At 54.2% G+C, this 14,966-nt stretch overlaps 2 protein-coding genes across 16 annotated transcripts in view; one reads left to right on the top strand and one right to left on the bottom strand.

Moving 5' to 3' along the window:
- Window positions 1-5,152, bottom strand: part of TBC1D16 (TBC1 domain family member 16) — a 77,068-nt gene extending 71,916 nt beyond the window's left edge. For 10 of the 12 annotated variants that reach the window (XM_036997413.2, XM_036997414.2, XM_036997412.2 and 7 more), the window contains exon 1: window positions 4,313-4,388. The gene's annotated coding sequence lies outside the window, so the exon portion shown is untranslated. Of the gene's footprint in view, window positions 1-4,312; window positions 4,389-4,710; window positions 5,032-5,074 lie in introns of those variants that run through there. The other 2 variants (XM_073236043.1, XM_036997403.2) reach the window with 2 other exon arrangements.
- CCDC40 (coiled-coil domain 40 molecular ruler complex subunit) overlaps window positions 5,121-14,966 on the top strand; it is a 39,486-nt gene continuing 29,640 nt past the window's right edge. Inside the window, exons 1-7 of one of the 4 annotated variants that reach the window (XM_073236041.1) lie at window positions 5,121-5,219; window positions 6,537-6,618; window positions 7,030-7,485; window positions 10,508-10,616; window positions 11,536-11,711; window positions 12,435-12,518; window positions 12,599-12,818. In XM_073236041.1, coding sequence (XP_073092142.1) covers window positions 5,194-5,219; window positions 6,537-6,618; window positions 7,030-7,485; window positions 10,508-10,616; window positions 11,536-11,711; window positions 12,435-12,518; window positions 12,599-12,818 — 1,153 coding nt within the window. In that variant the 5' untranslated portion in view covers window positions 5,121-5,193. Of the gene's footprint in view, window positions 5,220-5,339; window positions 5,906-6,536; window positions 6,619-7,029; window positions 7,486-10,507; window positions 10,617-11,535; window positions 11,712-12,434; window positions 12,519-12,598; window positions 12,819-14,966 lie in introns of those variants that run through there. The other 3 variants (XM_073236040.1, XM_036997393.2, XM_036997394.2) reach the window with 3 other exon arrangements.

Consider the following 14,966-nt stretch of genomic DNA (forward strand, 5'->3'; position numbering starts at 1 on the left):
GGGCAGATGGGTCCCGGCAGCTCCCACACGCCAGGGGTACATCCCACACCCATGGAGACAGCTGCTCACTGCAGGCAGGCAGGCGGCAGGGGGCCACGGAACACTTGGGGGATGTGTCTTGGGACGAAGCCCACAGCTGATTATTCCCCTGGCCTTATCGCAAACGCCCTGAGCACCTGCCACCTGCCACGCGACCTGCAGAAACCGGTTCACCTGCTTTGCCCTGGAGCCGGTGTACACACAGCACGGATGAGGCAGTGGCATATTAAACATGAGCCGGACACAAGCAAACAAGGATCATTTTTCTCCCACAGAACAGCTGCTGCTAACACACCTCAGGGGAAAGGCCAGTTCCCTCTACTTTCCAGAACCCGGCAATCCCACCAGTTTTTTGGGGGAGCCCCAGCTTTACAGTACAAAGGGTGGTGCAAATCCCGCAGGCAGCCTGGACTGGGAGTCCCGTTCTTGGGGCAGTCGGGTGTCCTCCGCCTCATCGTCCAGATAAGAACCCCAAGGGCTGATATGACCCCTCTCTCAGTGGTATTTGACTTCATGGGGTCATTACAGAAGAGAACTGCATTTGCCGCTCATAGAGCACACCCAGGATTCACATGGGAAGGCTGTGGCCCGAGGGCAGGGCCCCTGTGCAGAAGTCAGGACAAGAAACCAACTTGCGCCCAATGCAAAGGAGCAGAGTTGAGAGCATAAATCCTCGTGCTGGCGCCTTGGAGCAGCTGCTGTAAGTGAAGGCCTTTGAGAGGCTGTGCCTGCTCCAGAAACGGGCTGCTTCGCTGTGGCTCTCCCTCTCCCAGCTGTCCCTTCCATTGCCGCCCGCTCCCCGGAGAGGCCCAAAGCCTCTGCCTCTCGAGGGAGAGACCGTCTCCGTTTGTGCCCCGTGACGGCAAATACCAAAACACTACCTTTCCCTCAAAGAGTCGGGGAAGTAGGGACTGGGAGACGGAACCAACCTTAAACATGACACGGAAGGGCTAACCCCAAAAGGCAAGGAAGGGGGTGAACCCAGCCAGGAGGCCGCCAACCAGCTCAAGAGCAGGTGAGGGGCACCTGACTTCGATCTCGTGCCTGTAAACTTCAATCCAGAGAGGTTCTCCTGCCTGGGATAATTAAGAAGCCACTAATGTACTATGAAATAAAAACCAGCTCTGGGGGGGAAAATGTACTGACAACTCCCCTGAAAAGCAATGCAATTGATCTTGCTTAGGGAAAGCATTTTATTTACAGAAATTGAAAAGCAAAAGGGTGTCAAATGACATCTGTTACGTACACCCTTTGCCCCAATTCCAGAACTCCAGAGAGTGTAACGACCAGTTCATTAGACAACTGAATTCAGGATCACTCAAGTGTGGAAAGCCAGCACATAAACCAAAGTGTGCAAGCTAGGGCAGACACCGGCTGGCGTACACGTATCAGGGTGGTTTCTGCTGTGGCCAGTCTGGACAGAGCATGGAAGGATAGGGCCGCATCTCGGTACCGCCGTTGGGGGGGCTCCATGCAGCTCATACCTTGTGTACATCCGCTTTAGACACCCAGACTGCCTGTCTGCAGCTCGGCTAGACAGGGTGCGCCGTTCAGACTGGATGGCGGCTCGGGGTCCAGTCCTGGTGCTGCCGGTGACTGATGCTACTGAGGACAAGTCTCCCCTCTTTGAGGATGGCTGTGTTAGTTCAGAAGATCTAGGGCATGCGTCAGATCAGATATCACCAGTAACAAATAGATTTACTAGAGATGCAAGACCAGGTGCCCAAAGGATGCACAGGTGATGTATGGCATTAAAAAACACCACCACTGAAGTGAAAGGGGAAAGATTCCCTACACCATTTCCCCAAATTTAGGGAGAAGGAAAGACTGCGGGCTTCTGCTTGCTTTTCTGTGCATTGCGCTCATCAACCGTTCACAGGTATAACACACACACTAGAATGATGTTCAGTACAAAGCACAACAGTAAGATCGACCTTCACGTGCTTCATGGCCAAGCTTGCCCGCACTGCTCTGCTGTATGAAACCAAGCGCCTAATAGTACAAGAGAACATTCAGGCTTGTGAAAAAATCAGGGTCCCTCAGCTGGCTCAGAGTGACAGGGAGAGGTACAATCTCTGCTAGAGATGTGTTCCAGGCAACCCGGTCACCGTGGTCCCTGGAATGATCCACAGGGACCAGTCCACAGCAAAGTTACAAAGATAAGAATGAATATAGGTGAAGGTTGAGTCCCACTTCTGTTTATGATCAGCTTTCCACCTGATGGACCGCACGCACAAAGAATCAAAAAACAAAACCTACATGTTTTCACTGTCTAGTTAAATGTGAAAAGCCCAAATGATGTTCATAAGTAATAACGAAAAAAAATAGCAATGTGCTAGTACTACATACTTTAGATAATTGTTGCAGCAGGCCTTTGAGGTAGGCAGTATTGTCTCCATTTTAAAGGTGGAGAAACTAAAGCACAGATGCATTAAGTCATTACTAATGCCAGGGTTGGCATTTGAACCCAGAGGTCCACTTTGGAAGCTGTGTTTTTAACCATTGCACCAAGCTCCCCGAAACCAAGGCAGAGAGACCTATGCAAGTAAACAGGTCCTGCAAACCCAGTGGCATGTCTTCTCACATGCTGTCATACTGAGGTCTGGGAGGCTCCATGCGGATCAGAGGGGACTGATATTAGCAGCTAGTGGTGGCATGGTTTCAGCCCCACGCCCTTGCATTTTTATGAATCCCTTGATAGAGTCAACCATGTTGTCTTGTCTGCAAATGGGAGAGGAGGAAGAATGTGTGTGTGTGTGTGTGTGTGTGTGTGTGTGTGTGTGTGTGTGTGAGTGAGAGAGAGAGAGAGAGGAGCTGTTACAGGATGGGAAACAGTGTGGCACAGTGGTTTCTTGGAGCTGCGCATCCCGGGTCTCTAGAATGTCACTCTTAGCCGCATGCACCTGGGGGAATTGCTTCTCTAATCTTTAGCGTTCCCATCTGTAAAATGAGGATAACCTCAGTCCAGATTTTACAGGTTTGGTGGGTTATGTGAATTCATACATGACAATCAGAAGTTATTTACACAACAACCATCACGTCTGGAGGAATTAAAAATTCCACTGATAGGAACTTCAGCCATGTTCTGAGACGGTTCACCACAAACCCTCCACAAGCCAACAAGTGCTACAGAAAACACAGCAACTGCGCCCGGCAGCTGATGAGCCTTCCAATACAGTGGACAGCGCCAGCGAACTCGAGTTCCTCGCTTTAATAATCCCTCCTTTGCAAAAACTTTCACGTTCTTAAAAGGGTTTAATACTCACCAATGAAATGTGTATGTTTTTAATGAGGAATTTCTAAAACCAACACATGCATTTTTTAATTCTCAGGCTAGCCGGGAACAGACTGGGAAGGGAATTCTCGAATCTGGGCCTCGCACCATGTGCTCCATCACATGGCCATTTTGAGAACCATTTCCCTCTTCTTTCGGGATCCAAGAATTGCTGACTACGGCTGGTGGAGAAAGGCCTGCAGGACCGGGCACAGGGGCTCGGATGACCTCGAGCGGGCAGCAAACTTCACAGGGAGGAAAGGGATCCCATCGTGACGTTTTCTATTTCTGAATAGAACCTGAGCTAGATTGTGGCCAACATATGACACCAACTTCCAAGTGGGGGAAAAACAGGATTTCAAGATTCAACCACTTCTGGCAGGGTTCCCTAGGGTTATATTTAGCAACCTTAAATTGCGTATTTTTTGCCTTCCTATTCCATTTTCTTTTCTTTTCTTTTTTTGAGTGAAGAACAAGAGGGAAGAGCCCAGGCCTAGAGGAAATGAGTTTCCTGACACGAGGTTCTCGAACAGCCAGACCACCGGCCCTAAGGCCCACGAACGGAAAGAGCACGCGTGCTGCTGGGGAGAAAGCACACTTTGGGGGGCTCCGTCGGCATTCGGCGGCCCCCACAAGTTGGCATTCGCGTGCTCTGGCGACCCAGCCAGACAAAGACCTAAGTTCTCCGGTCCTGGCTCCAGACAGGGGACACCGAGTCTCCCCGATTTGGATGCATTCCCTGCCCGGGACGCGCGCACCCGCAGCGGAGGGGTCCCCAGGGCGCTCCCTGCCGGATCCGCGGCCCCCGCGCAGCCCCTCCCGCCCGGGCCGCGCACTTCTCGGGGCTGCGGCCGGACCCCGGCCCCTCCCGGCCCCGCCGCTGCAGGCACACACGCCCCGCGGGCCCCGGCCCCGTTCCCGCCGAGGGGGCGCCGCTTGGTGCCCCGCGAGCCCCTCAGACCCCGCCCCCGCAGCCCCCAGCCGGGCCCAGATACCCACCCGGGTCCCGCAGCGGGGGCCGGATTCGCGCAGGCTCCTGGGCCGCCGCCGCCGCCGCCGCCAGTGAGGCGCGGCGGGGCGGGGACGCGCGGAGAGGCCCGGCCCCCGGCCCGCCCCCCGGTCCTCCCAGACCCTCCGGGCCGAGGTACCGGGCCAACCCGCCCCGGCCGTCTTCCAGGCCCAGCCTGCACTCCCCACCCGGCCCCCGACCAGCTCCCCAGCCCCTCCACCGGGGCCCCAGGTCCCGCCGCCCGGGGATTCTGCCCCGGACGGGAGCCCCGTGCCCCCCGAATGAAGGCCGGGCCCCAAGGACGCTCCACGTGCGCGTTCGTCCGCTCCGTCCAGCCCTCTGCATTTAGGTTTTTCCTTTTTTGGGGTAGGAAGGGAACAACACCCACCACAAGGCCCTTGGGCTTCCCTCCTCCGCTCAGGATCCTTCGCAGGACCCCTGCGGAGGGGACGCCGAGCCCCCCAGGTCTGGCAATGGATGGGTGGGCACCAGGGTAGGGTCCCCGGCGCCCCGAAGCTGCAGCCGGCTCCGGAGCCCCTCGCGCCCCCCTCTCCGCCTGCCACGCTCGGGGCACTTAGCGGTCCCAGGTCCTCGGGTGCCCGGCGCGGTCCCCTGGGACATCGGAGTTGCTCGGCTGGACGCACACTTGACACGGTTGTCGCTTTACAGAAGCTGAGCCAGGCGGGGGAGAGCTCGGGCTCAGAAATGGATCTGGAGAAAATACATATTAATCCTGTAGTCCGTTTACATACTTAGGTTTTCTGTGTTTCCAGGGCGCAGAACTGGCACAAGGCAGCCGCGCCCGGGCCGCCCCGCCCTCCCGCGTTGGTCCCCGCCGCCGGATGTTGACGGCGTCGCCTAGCAACCAGAGATGGAGCCGGGCGGCGGGGCTGGCGGGTAAGCGGGCGAGGGACGGGGACTCGCAGCGGCCCGCACCCCCCGCCGTCGCCCTGGGCGCCCCTTCCCCTCAGGCGCCTTTCCTCTCCCTCGCCCCCGCCCCCGCGCTCTAGGCCGTGCGCGCTGCCCGGCACCTCTCCGCGGCGCGCCCCTCTCCTCACCTCGCGTCCCTTTGTCCTCTCCCGCCCTCTCCCTCTGTCCCCTCGCTCCCGCGCTCCACTCTCTGAAACCCGGCCCGCAGCCCCGCGGTAACCATAGCAACTATACAGGGTTGGCCCTCCCCGCCGCGGGGCGCAGAGCGGGGGTCTCCCCGGGCTGGGTCGGCTGGGCCGTCCCTGCCGCGGCCTGGGCGCCGCCGGAGACCCGCCACCCGCACGCTCTCCTGGAAGGGCGGGAGGCTTGGGGCGGGGGGGGGCCCGGGCCAGGGGTCCCCGCGGCCAGGAAGCCCTGCGTGATTGTCCCCAGCGTACAGGAGGGCTGGTAGTCCGGAAAGATCCTGCCACTTGGCCTCTGCTCTCTTGTGATCCGTTTTTTTTTTTAAACGCTAGAAACTATTTGAAAGAATTTGACCTTTACCTGAGATGCTTCTGTATTGTTTCTTTTTTCTTTTTTTTTTTAAAGGTAGGTCTATAGGAGGGACATGAAAAGTCCAAGTTCCATTAAATGAAAAGACTGAATGGAAAACAGTGTGTAAAGTGTGGTCTCTAATTGGGGGTGGGGGGGTGTTTAAAAGGCACAGAAAATATTTGAAAGAATATACCCTTAAATCTCCTCCTATTATCAGTGGTTATCTTGAGAAGGGGAGGGAAAGTCACAGGGGAATGTCTATGTCACACATTTCTGTATCAGTTTGACTTTTTTTTTAAATTAGCCTGTATTTTAATTAGAAAAAAAATTTAAGAATGTAAATCATGATATTCTTGCACTATGTAAATCATGGAGAAACTAACCCAAGAGTTTCTAGAATATTTGTCCTCTCTGCAACTTTCTCTCACTCTATTTCCTTTCCCCAGATTAGTTACAGACACAAGTATATTTACGGTGGCTTTTCTGTCCTGATGTACTTGTGCTGTGGCTTTCATGTTTCAATAATTTTATTTTTCATTCATTCATAGAGCAACTCTTGGTGGCCCTCCCGCCACATGCCAGGCATGATCTAGTGCTGGGGTTAGTGACACAGTACAGTCATGCTGGTGGCCTAGGAGGGAGGCAGACCAATAGCAAATAAACAGATTGTATACAGACCTCAGGGAGGTGAGGAGGCCAAGAAAAAGAATGCTCTCCTTTGAAACTGCTACATTATTTCTGTGCAACCAGGTCCCCCCTGCAAGACAGATGGACTTCTGAAGGGGAGGAAGACCAGAACAGAGGGGACACCCAGGACAATGAAGGCGACAGGGTAAAGCTTCCATTCCGGGCTTGTACTTACTAAGAGTTAAAAGAGAATTAAGACTTCCTCAGGGTGACCCTATGACCTTGTACGAGAACAGACTCAATTCTGTTGCAGAGAAACTCATTTTCCTTCTAGCCCATTCTGAGGTGCTGGTGGCTAGTCAGGAATGCCACAGAGACCCTGCTCTTAGATCCCCTGAGTTTTCCATGACTCATTTCCTGTAACAAAGGAGGCAAAATAGTTACAAAACGGAAAAAAAAAAAAAGCAAAGCCCAGGTAAATTAAAACATGAAACAATCTCTCAGCAACTCAGAAGTGTACAGAAGCAGTTTCCCCATTGGTATAATTAGACTATTAAGAAAACCTCACAAGAGCTTTACTCTCGTGTCCTGATTTCTTCCCGCCACATGGCTACAGGTGCCACCCACAGAGGACAGCAGCGACAGGAACAATGACGAAGCTGTTGGGGCCACACAGCGTTCTGAGGGGGAAGTCGCAACAAACGATGGGGAAGAGGGAGACATCACAGCTGAAGGAGAAATGCCAATTCAAGACATGGAAAATGACTGGGAAGAGGCTACGAGAGAGGAGGCCAAATCTGAAGGGGAAATGGAGTCTGAGATGAAATCCACGTCTCCTGAAGGACAAGTCAGTTCTGTGGAACCGGCTTCTACAGACGTCAGTCCTGGGGAAGAGCCCGGAGACTTGAGCCCCGCATACTCGGATGAGAGGGTTGGGCTTGCAGGCGGAGAGGCCCCCCATCCGTCCGAATTCAGAGGGGCCGGGGTCAGCCCCACTGAGCCATCCCAGCAAGGATCAGATTCCTCTGAGCACATGGGCCAGGATGCTTCCGGAGCCAGCGCCGGCGAATCGGTGAGCAGTGCTGGGGTTTGTTTTACTGCCCATGGGCTTGTCACCCTAGGGAGGAACGCAGGGCGGCTAGACATATGAATGGGGATCCCTGTTAGAACTTGCTTAGCACACGGAGGTCCCAGGATCCACTACTGAATGCCAGGGTTTCCTGGACCCGCCTTCGGTGGTCCCAGACCCAAGGCTGGGGGCATTCCACGTGGGGGCATCCAGGTTTCTAGTCTAGAGCTGGGAATGCCCTTCATCTGCACTGTCCAGCATGGTAGGTGTTCGTCACATGGGCTACAAGCACAGGGAGGTGGGGGAGCTGGGTTTTTTATTTTTAAGATTCTAATTAAATTTATATAAGCACCTGTTGCTACTGGCTACCCTATTGGACAGGGCAATTCTAGATAATAATGATTATAATGACAATAGTTATGTTCTTATAATTTTCTTTTTTTGATTTTTTAAACAAGCACAGACTTACAGAAAAGTTGAAGTATAAGAGGTTTTTTTTTTTCTAATTTTTTTAAGCCTGGTGAGCAGGCTGCCAATCTGATGCTCCCCGGCCTTCAGACTCTTCAGTGCGCTTCCCACAAACAACCACAATGTAACTGCCAAAATCAGGACATTTCATTACAGCACCAAATAACCCTCAGGCCTCACTCATCAAATGTCCCAACAGCATCTTTTAGAGCAGAGGTCCAGTTCAGGTCACGTGTCGCCTTTAGTCCTAATCTCTCCTTGACTTTGATGACCTGGTGCTCTGAGAGGTCACAGGCCGTGTTGTGGAATGTCCCTCGGTTTGCTCTGCCAGGGGTTTCCTCACGATGCACTTTGGGTTCCCATCCTTTGCCAAAGGTGTCTCAGAAGGCTGCAGGTGCTCCTGGTGTCCTATCAGGTGGCACCTGATTTCACTTTGTCCCACTTACCAGTGATCTCAGTATGGATCGCTTCACGAAAGAAAAAAGGGCCATCCTTCTCTGTGAAGCACCCTTTACCCCTTCACATTTAAAAAAATTTGCGTGGGATGGTGCTTTTTTTGTTTGTTTCAAATGGGAGGGGAAAATCACAACAGATTAGCACCAGTTTTTTTTTTAGGACTTCTTAGTTCTCTCAGCAATGTGTGCGGGCATTGCCCATCTTTTGTCAGATTCATCCCTAACTATTTTGCTTTTTCCAGTTGCTTGTTACTACCCTGTACAGAGAAATACAACTGATTTTTGTATTTGGTCTTATATTTGTCAACCTTGCTAAGTGCCCGTGTTAATTCTAATAGCATTTCTTGTAGAACCCATAGGATTTTTCAAAGACGACCTTCCTGTCTGTGAATAAAGGCAGCTTAACTTCCTTTGCAACCTGGATTTTCTCTATTTCTTTTTCTTGCCTGATTACGCAGACTAGACCCCGCAGTATAATGCTGAGGGGAAGTGGTGAGAGCGGACGTCCTTGTCTTCTTGTTCCAGCTGGTAGAGGGGGGCTTCTAGCCTTAAGTATGATGGTGGCTGTGGGTTTCTGTAATGCCTTTTGTCAGGTTCCTTCTGTTCCTAGTTCTTTTTGTTTCTTTTTTAACTCTTTTTAATCATGAAAGGATGTTGGCTTTTGTCAAAGGCAACGTCTGTGTCTATTGAGATGATTGTGTGTTTTTTCTTTTTTAGTTTGGTAATTTGGTGGTTACATTGATTGGTTTTCAATATTAAAGTAAATCTGCATTCGGAGATAAACATGGAGAGGATATTTGAAGCCATGGAATGTCCCATTCCTCATTAAATTTTCAGTTCATTCATATACTAGCTTCTATCTATGGATTCATGATGTCCCATTTCATTTGCTAGATTAGAATCATTACTGTCATTTATACTGAGGCTCAAATCGTCCCCAATTTGGCCAGCGAGAGCCCATTTAAATTGGCCTTGTGTCCTTCTGACACACACACGTCAGCCTTTCTTTCCTTGTTTTTGGCTGCCATCGTTCCTTGAGCACTTTCTTGTTGTCTGGCACAGACCCCCCTGCACCAGAATCAGACATTCCCCGGGAGCTGGTTGCTTTTCATGGAAAATAAAATGTAGAAGTTAAGATTTGGGTGTTAGGTGTTCTGAGTGCCACTGGGGATTCACAGTCCCCAGGCCCTCACAGTACACGGCACACACACATGGAGCTCATCACATCAACACCTCTCTAACTCCAAGCCACTGCAGGGCCCTCCCGGTTCTCAACCCTTCCATGTTGTAATTCTGTTTGCAACAGTGAGAATCCTGGTCCTCATTATCCTTAATACAGTTATTAATTCGATCCATCCCCTGGATGCAAACCACACGGCACTTTCCCAGCCCCTAGTGACCCTCCTCACACCACTTCTCATCAGGCAGGAGCTGGGCTTTCAACTCCGGGCTTCTGTGATGTCACTGTGGGTCTGGATGCTTCCAAATTCATTTCTAGAGTCGGCATCATCTGAGAAGGTCCAGCCCAAACCTGAACCTGCTGTTGGCGGGCCATGTGACTGTCAGGCAGTCTTAGCTTTGTGAGGCTGCTTCCCCTGCAGATAACAGACCCGTCTGTGCCAGCAGAGGTGTTGTACGGGGTCATTGTCTGCTGGTGGTAATAGTCACCAGTTCATCCTCAACAATGATTATTGCCAACAATACCTGCAAGAATCTGTTTTAAAGCTAAAATGGAGCCAGGCATTCTTATCAAAGGAAAATATTTTCCTATCAAAATATTCTTAAAGTGTTATGGTTTGACGAAGAAACTGCCCTCTTGGGGCTTGCCCGGGGCTGAGGCTTTGTAGCGCCCTTTTGTAAAGGGGATGCCCAGAGATGGCACTCACCATCCATGGGGAGATAAGCATTTGGGAGTAAAGGAGCCCATGTCCGACACAGACCTGTGCCTCAGCGTTTACACTTGCTACAGATCTAGACGGTCAGAGACCACTCCTGGATGCCTCGTGGGGTAGGGGTAGATGTTTTCCCGTTTGACCATTTGCAAAGGCCAGATAACTTTTATGTCTAAATGACTTTCTCCTGCTTTGCTGTTCTTGCTCTAGACGAAATCCCACGAAGAGCTCCAGCGGAAGGCTTTTCCTTTGGGGGCACAAGACCACCTCAGACTGAGCCAGGGGAGCAGCATCTCACCCCTGGGCTCCGATGAGCCAGGTACCCGGCACCTGCCAGGGCTGCAGTACCCACGCGATGAGCCCCTGCCTGTCCCCTTCTGCGCAAGGGATGTCATGCATTGGCCACCTGTTATCTAGTTTCCTGTTCAGCTGTGAGCCTAAAAGCAAAAATATTTCTGGCAGCTACGGGTAACATTTATGAGCATTTATACTCTTTTATCTCATTTAATGTTTACACTAACCTGATGAGCTAGGAACCATTCTCCATTTCACAATGTCCCTAAGAGTCATGAAATAACGACCTGGACTGAAAGCGGATGACGGACCCACCCAGGGCCCCTGACCACGCCTCACTGCCTCCCAGCATCCCAGAAGGGACAGCCCTGCAAGCGTGCGCCTGTCTGCTGAGTTTCCAAGGCTGTCCCAGCACAGCCCTCCTTTCCACTGGGCCCTGGGCCCTAGCGCTGTGCACATGGGAAAGCAGGCAGACGTTTCCTCCTGCATGCACACCGAGTCCACCGACAGCCCGGCTAGCAGAGCCTCCCGCCTCTCCCAGGGGCATGAGGGCAGCACCCAGCTAGGCGGGGTGCACAGAGGGCAGGACCGCTCCAGCTCGGGCAGGTGGGAAGGCTGAACCCGGAGCCTCACTGATACTGCTGGTCAGGCTTATCAGCTGTTGCCCATCTAGAAAACTGCCAGCCCAGTCCAGAAGCAAGAAGCCACTTTTCTTTATGTATAAAAAAGTATCTATAAAATATATTGCCTTCTTGTCTACCTCTAAAATGCAATCCTTTACAGAGAATAAGTTGAATCACCGACAGAAGAACCATGAACGTAAGACCCTGTAACTGGCACTTCCGAATGCTTTTCCATCAGGCTGCGTGGGTTGGCTGACGACTCCCCCCGAGTGGTATTATCAGCATCTGCTAAGTCCCCAGTGATGCCTGCTGTCCCCCCAGGCGCCCCCCCGGAGGAGCCCGACGCCCACCCCAGGGAGGCAGCTCTGCCTGTGTTCCTGGACAGGATCCAGCAGTCAAGCCCGGCCGAGGACGGGGTGGCGGACAGGGTGCAGTCCGAAGGGAGTGAGGAAGCTGAGGAAGACGGATCCCGGCTGGTGGTTTTGGACCCGGACCACGTAAGAGCAGATTCTCAGGCTGTGCATTTCCCTGCACAGGTGAAGTGACTTAGAGATGCGCTCTGGCCTGCTGCGTAGGCCCTGCTCTGCCCTCTGCCCCCTGGCCCTCCCCCAAACGCTGCGCCGTCTCGCGGGCTCACTCACTGCTCTGCTGCTTTGTAAAGCAAGGCTCCCTTTGGGCCATACCCCGAGGTCCGCGTTTCTTGGCCCCTGCCCTGCTGACGTCTGGGCCAGATGCCCTCCTCGGGGGCCGGCCCTGGGCGCTGGAGGAGGATAACGCATCCCTGGCCTCCACCCACCCGATGCCAGTAGTTCCCCTTAGTTGTGACAGCCAGAAACGTCTCCGGACATTGTCAGGCGTTGGGCGTTGGATGGGGGCAAAACTGCGCCCGCCTGAGAGCCACTGCCCTGAGTGTACCCACCTGGTTATGAATCCCTCTGCCCCACCCGTCTGGCAGGTGGGGAAGGCAGATCTTGATTGGATGAACCCGCTGGGACAGCTGGGTCTCCAGCACTGTGGGGAGGATTGGGGGCTGAGCGCTCCTCCGGGAGCAGCCCCCTCGGCCCCGTGGGGCAACGAGGCCCACGTCCAGGCGGAGAATCCCGAGCAGAGGCGGGGGGCACCCGGCACCGAGGCCGTCCCTGCCGCCCCGGGGACAGCCGTGGGTGGGACCTCTGGCTGGACGGGCAGGCCTGTAACCGGATGTGTTTGCACTGTTCTAGCCCCTGATGATGAGATTCCAGGCCGCCCTGAAGAGCTACCTTGGCCGGCAGATAGAGAAGCTGCAGCTGGAGCTCCAGGAGCTGGTGCGCCCCCGGCAGGGCAGCCTTCCCCCGCCGCGCGCCCGCCCGCGCTCCGCGTGACCCGGCCTCTCTCTCCGGTGCAGGGCGTGGCCGCCAAGCAAAGCCGCGTCCAGAGGCAGGAGCTGGGCGTGCATCTCTACGGGGTCCAGCAGCACCTGGCCCGCCTGCAGATGCAGCTCGAGAAGTGCCACGACCGCCACTCGACCGTGGCGCGCGCGCGGCGGCAGAAGGAGGAGGAGCTGCAGGGCGCGCGCGCGCTCCACACCGAGACCCGCGCGGCCGCCGACGCCGAGCGCAAGAAGCGTAAGGCGCCCCCTCGAGCCCTGGCGCCCCGGAGGGGCTTCCCGCGTGCCATGCTGGCCCCGAGGGCTATCGCGGCCTAGTGGGGCACCCCTGCGTGCCATCGCGACCCGGTGGGGCAGCCCGCATGCCATCTCGGCCTAATGGGGCATCCCTTCGTGCCACCACCACCTAGTGGGGCATCCTGTGTACCATCGCGACCTGGTGGGTGGCGGTCCCCCATGCCATCGTGGCTCCAAGTGCCATCTCGGCTTAGTGGGGCGTCCCTTTGTGCCATCACCACCCAGTGGGGCATCCCCGCAGACCTTTGCATTCCAGAGGCGCATCCCCACATATTGTTGAGACCCGGTGGGGTGCCCCCCTTTGAGTAAAGCAAGATGTGCCCTGTCCTAGGGGTTCCAAGCTTCTCAGGGAAGGAAGGCAGAAAAGTCTTAAAAGGTCCTGGGTAGGCAGAGAGGCAGAGCTGGAGGCCGACCGTGGGGAAACCCAGGCAAACGGGTTGGGGCTCGGGGGCAGCAGTGGTTCAGAGGTAGGCGTGTCCAGAAGCCCAGCCAAGAGGGGAGTGTGCCTGGGCTCTGGTGGCAGATTGGGGGGAAACCGGGTGACTTTGGACCAGATGAGACGGCAGGGCCATGACCCGCGCCGTACTCCATTCCTGGGGAAACACACCCCTGCACAGAGCAGAGGTCGTGGGTCACAGGGAACAGTGGCTTCCTCAAGACACTGCAGATTATTTTAGTCTTTGTGCTGTTAGATTTCCAACTTCATCGACTCCATGTCACCGTTGCGGTGGGGAAGGTGACCTAACAGAATCGGAGGGGAGCAGTCACATGCATATCCCAACCGTGGCTGGAAAGGAATGTTTGGGGCCCTAAGAAAGGCAGGAGAGTTTTCAGATTGCAGAGGGGGGGTAAGTGCTCATTAATTAAGCGCCTCTCCCTGATTACCTCCAAATTAACTGAAGACACCAAAAAGAGATGACTGTGACATTCATGCTGAGGAAGAGCCGCACCCTCCAGATTTAACAGAATGTAGACCAACCTGAGAGAGGACGCGGTCTGCCACCCCCGGCCCCACCCCCTCCACTCACGGGAGAGAGTGCCCACCAGCACCCCGCCGGGGAGGCTCTTCTGGAAAAATCCCAACAGCTTCATGGCCTTTGTGTCCTTCCTGGAGGTCACCAGGGAGCAGGATCAGAACCTGTTTGACCAAGCACAGCATCTCCCTTTCAACACCAACGGATTCGGGCAACTGTGCCAGTCCTGCCCGCCAGCTCCCGGCACTGCACTGTCCCCTAGGTGACCACTGGAGAGCACCCACTGTGGCCCACCTCACCTGGGAGGGAGGTGACACCCACCAGTACTAACTCTACACGTCAGAATGTGGGTCATGAGCGGCAGTCCACAGACAGCCGAGGGCACGGCTGGACAGACAGCAGACACCTACACAGACACAGCCTGACTCCACACCCCGAGGAGAGCATGAGCCTGCACCAGTTGCTATCCTGCATGAGATTTTAGAGGATGTCGTGTCAGTGAAATGAGAGCAACCTATTAGGGAAAAGGATGCTTGGAAGTTAAAAATATAATCATCACTGTAAAAAAGGCATTAACCAAATAGACAAATCAACCCTGCTGAACACTGAACTTGTAAACTAAAAGACCAGTGTGAGGAATTCTCCCCAGAATTCAGAACATAAGCGCAAAGCGCAGGACATTCTGAGGAGGAGATAAAAGCCCTGGATGAGAAATCTGGGAAAGTCAGTATCCATGGGGTTTTGCCAATACCCCTGGACAGAAACAGGAGACGGGGGCATTACCAGTGGCCTTGGAGGAAAACATTTGCAGGAGGTCACGAAGGACGAGCCTTCAGATGTAAAGACTCCTGGAGGGCCAGACAGAGGAAAAAATAAGCACGCCTAGACAAAGCTGGTGAGGTGTTTAAGACCTAGAGGTAAAGGACAATGGTTATTGGAGTATCTGCGGGACAAAACCAGATTCCAGCAGGAAGAAAGTGGCCGGCCCGCCCAGGGTGGTTCTTCAGTTCTGATCTCAACCCCCTGCACCTTATAGGAACCTGCAGGGTGCTGCGAGTCCCCTGGGGCCCAGCACCGCCCAGATTTCCAATTTGTTTGTTCTGGGAGAGGCTGGG

The sequence above is a fragment of the Manis javanica genome, chromosome 4 (genome assembly GCF_040802235.1).
Source record: "Manis javanica isolate MJ-LG chromosome 4, MJ_LKY, whole genome shotgun sequence".
In the NCBI taxonomy this organism is placed as follows: Eukaryota; Metazoa; Chordata; class Mammalia; order Pholidota; family Manidae; genus Manis; species Manis javanica.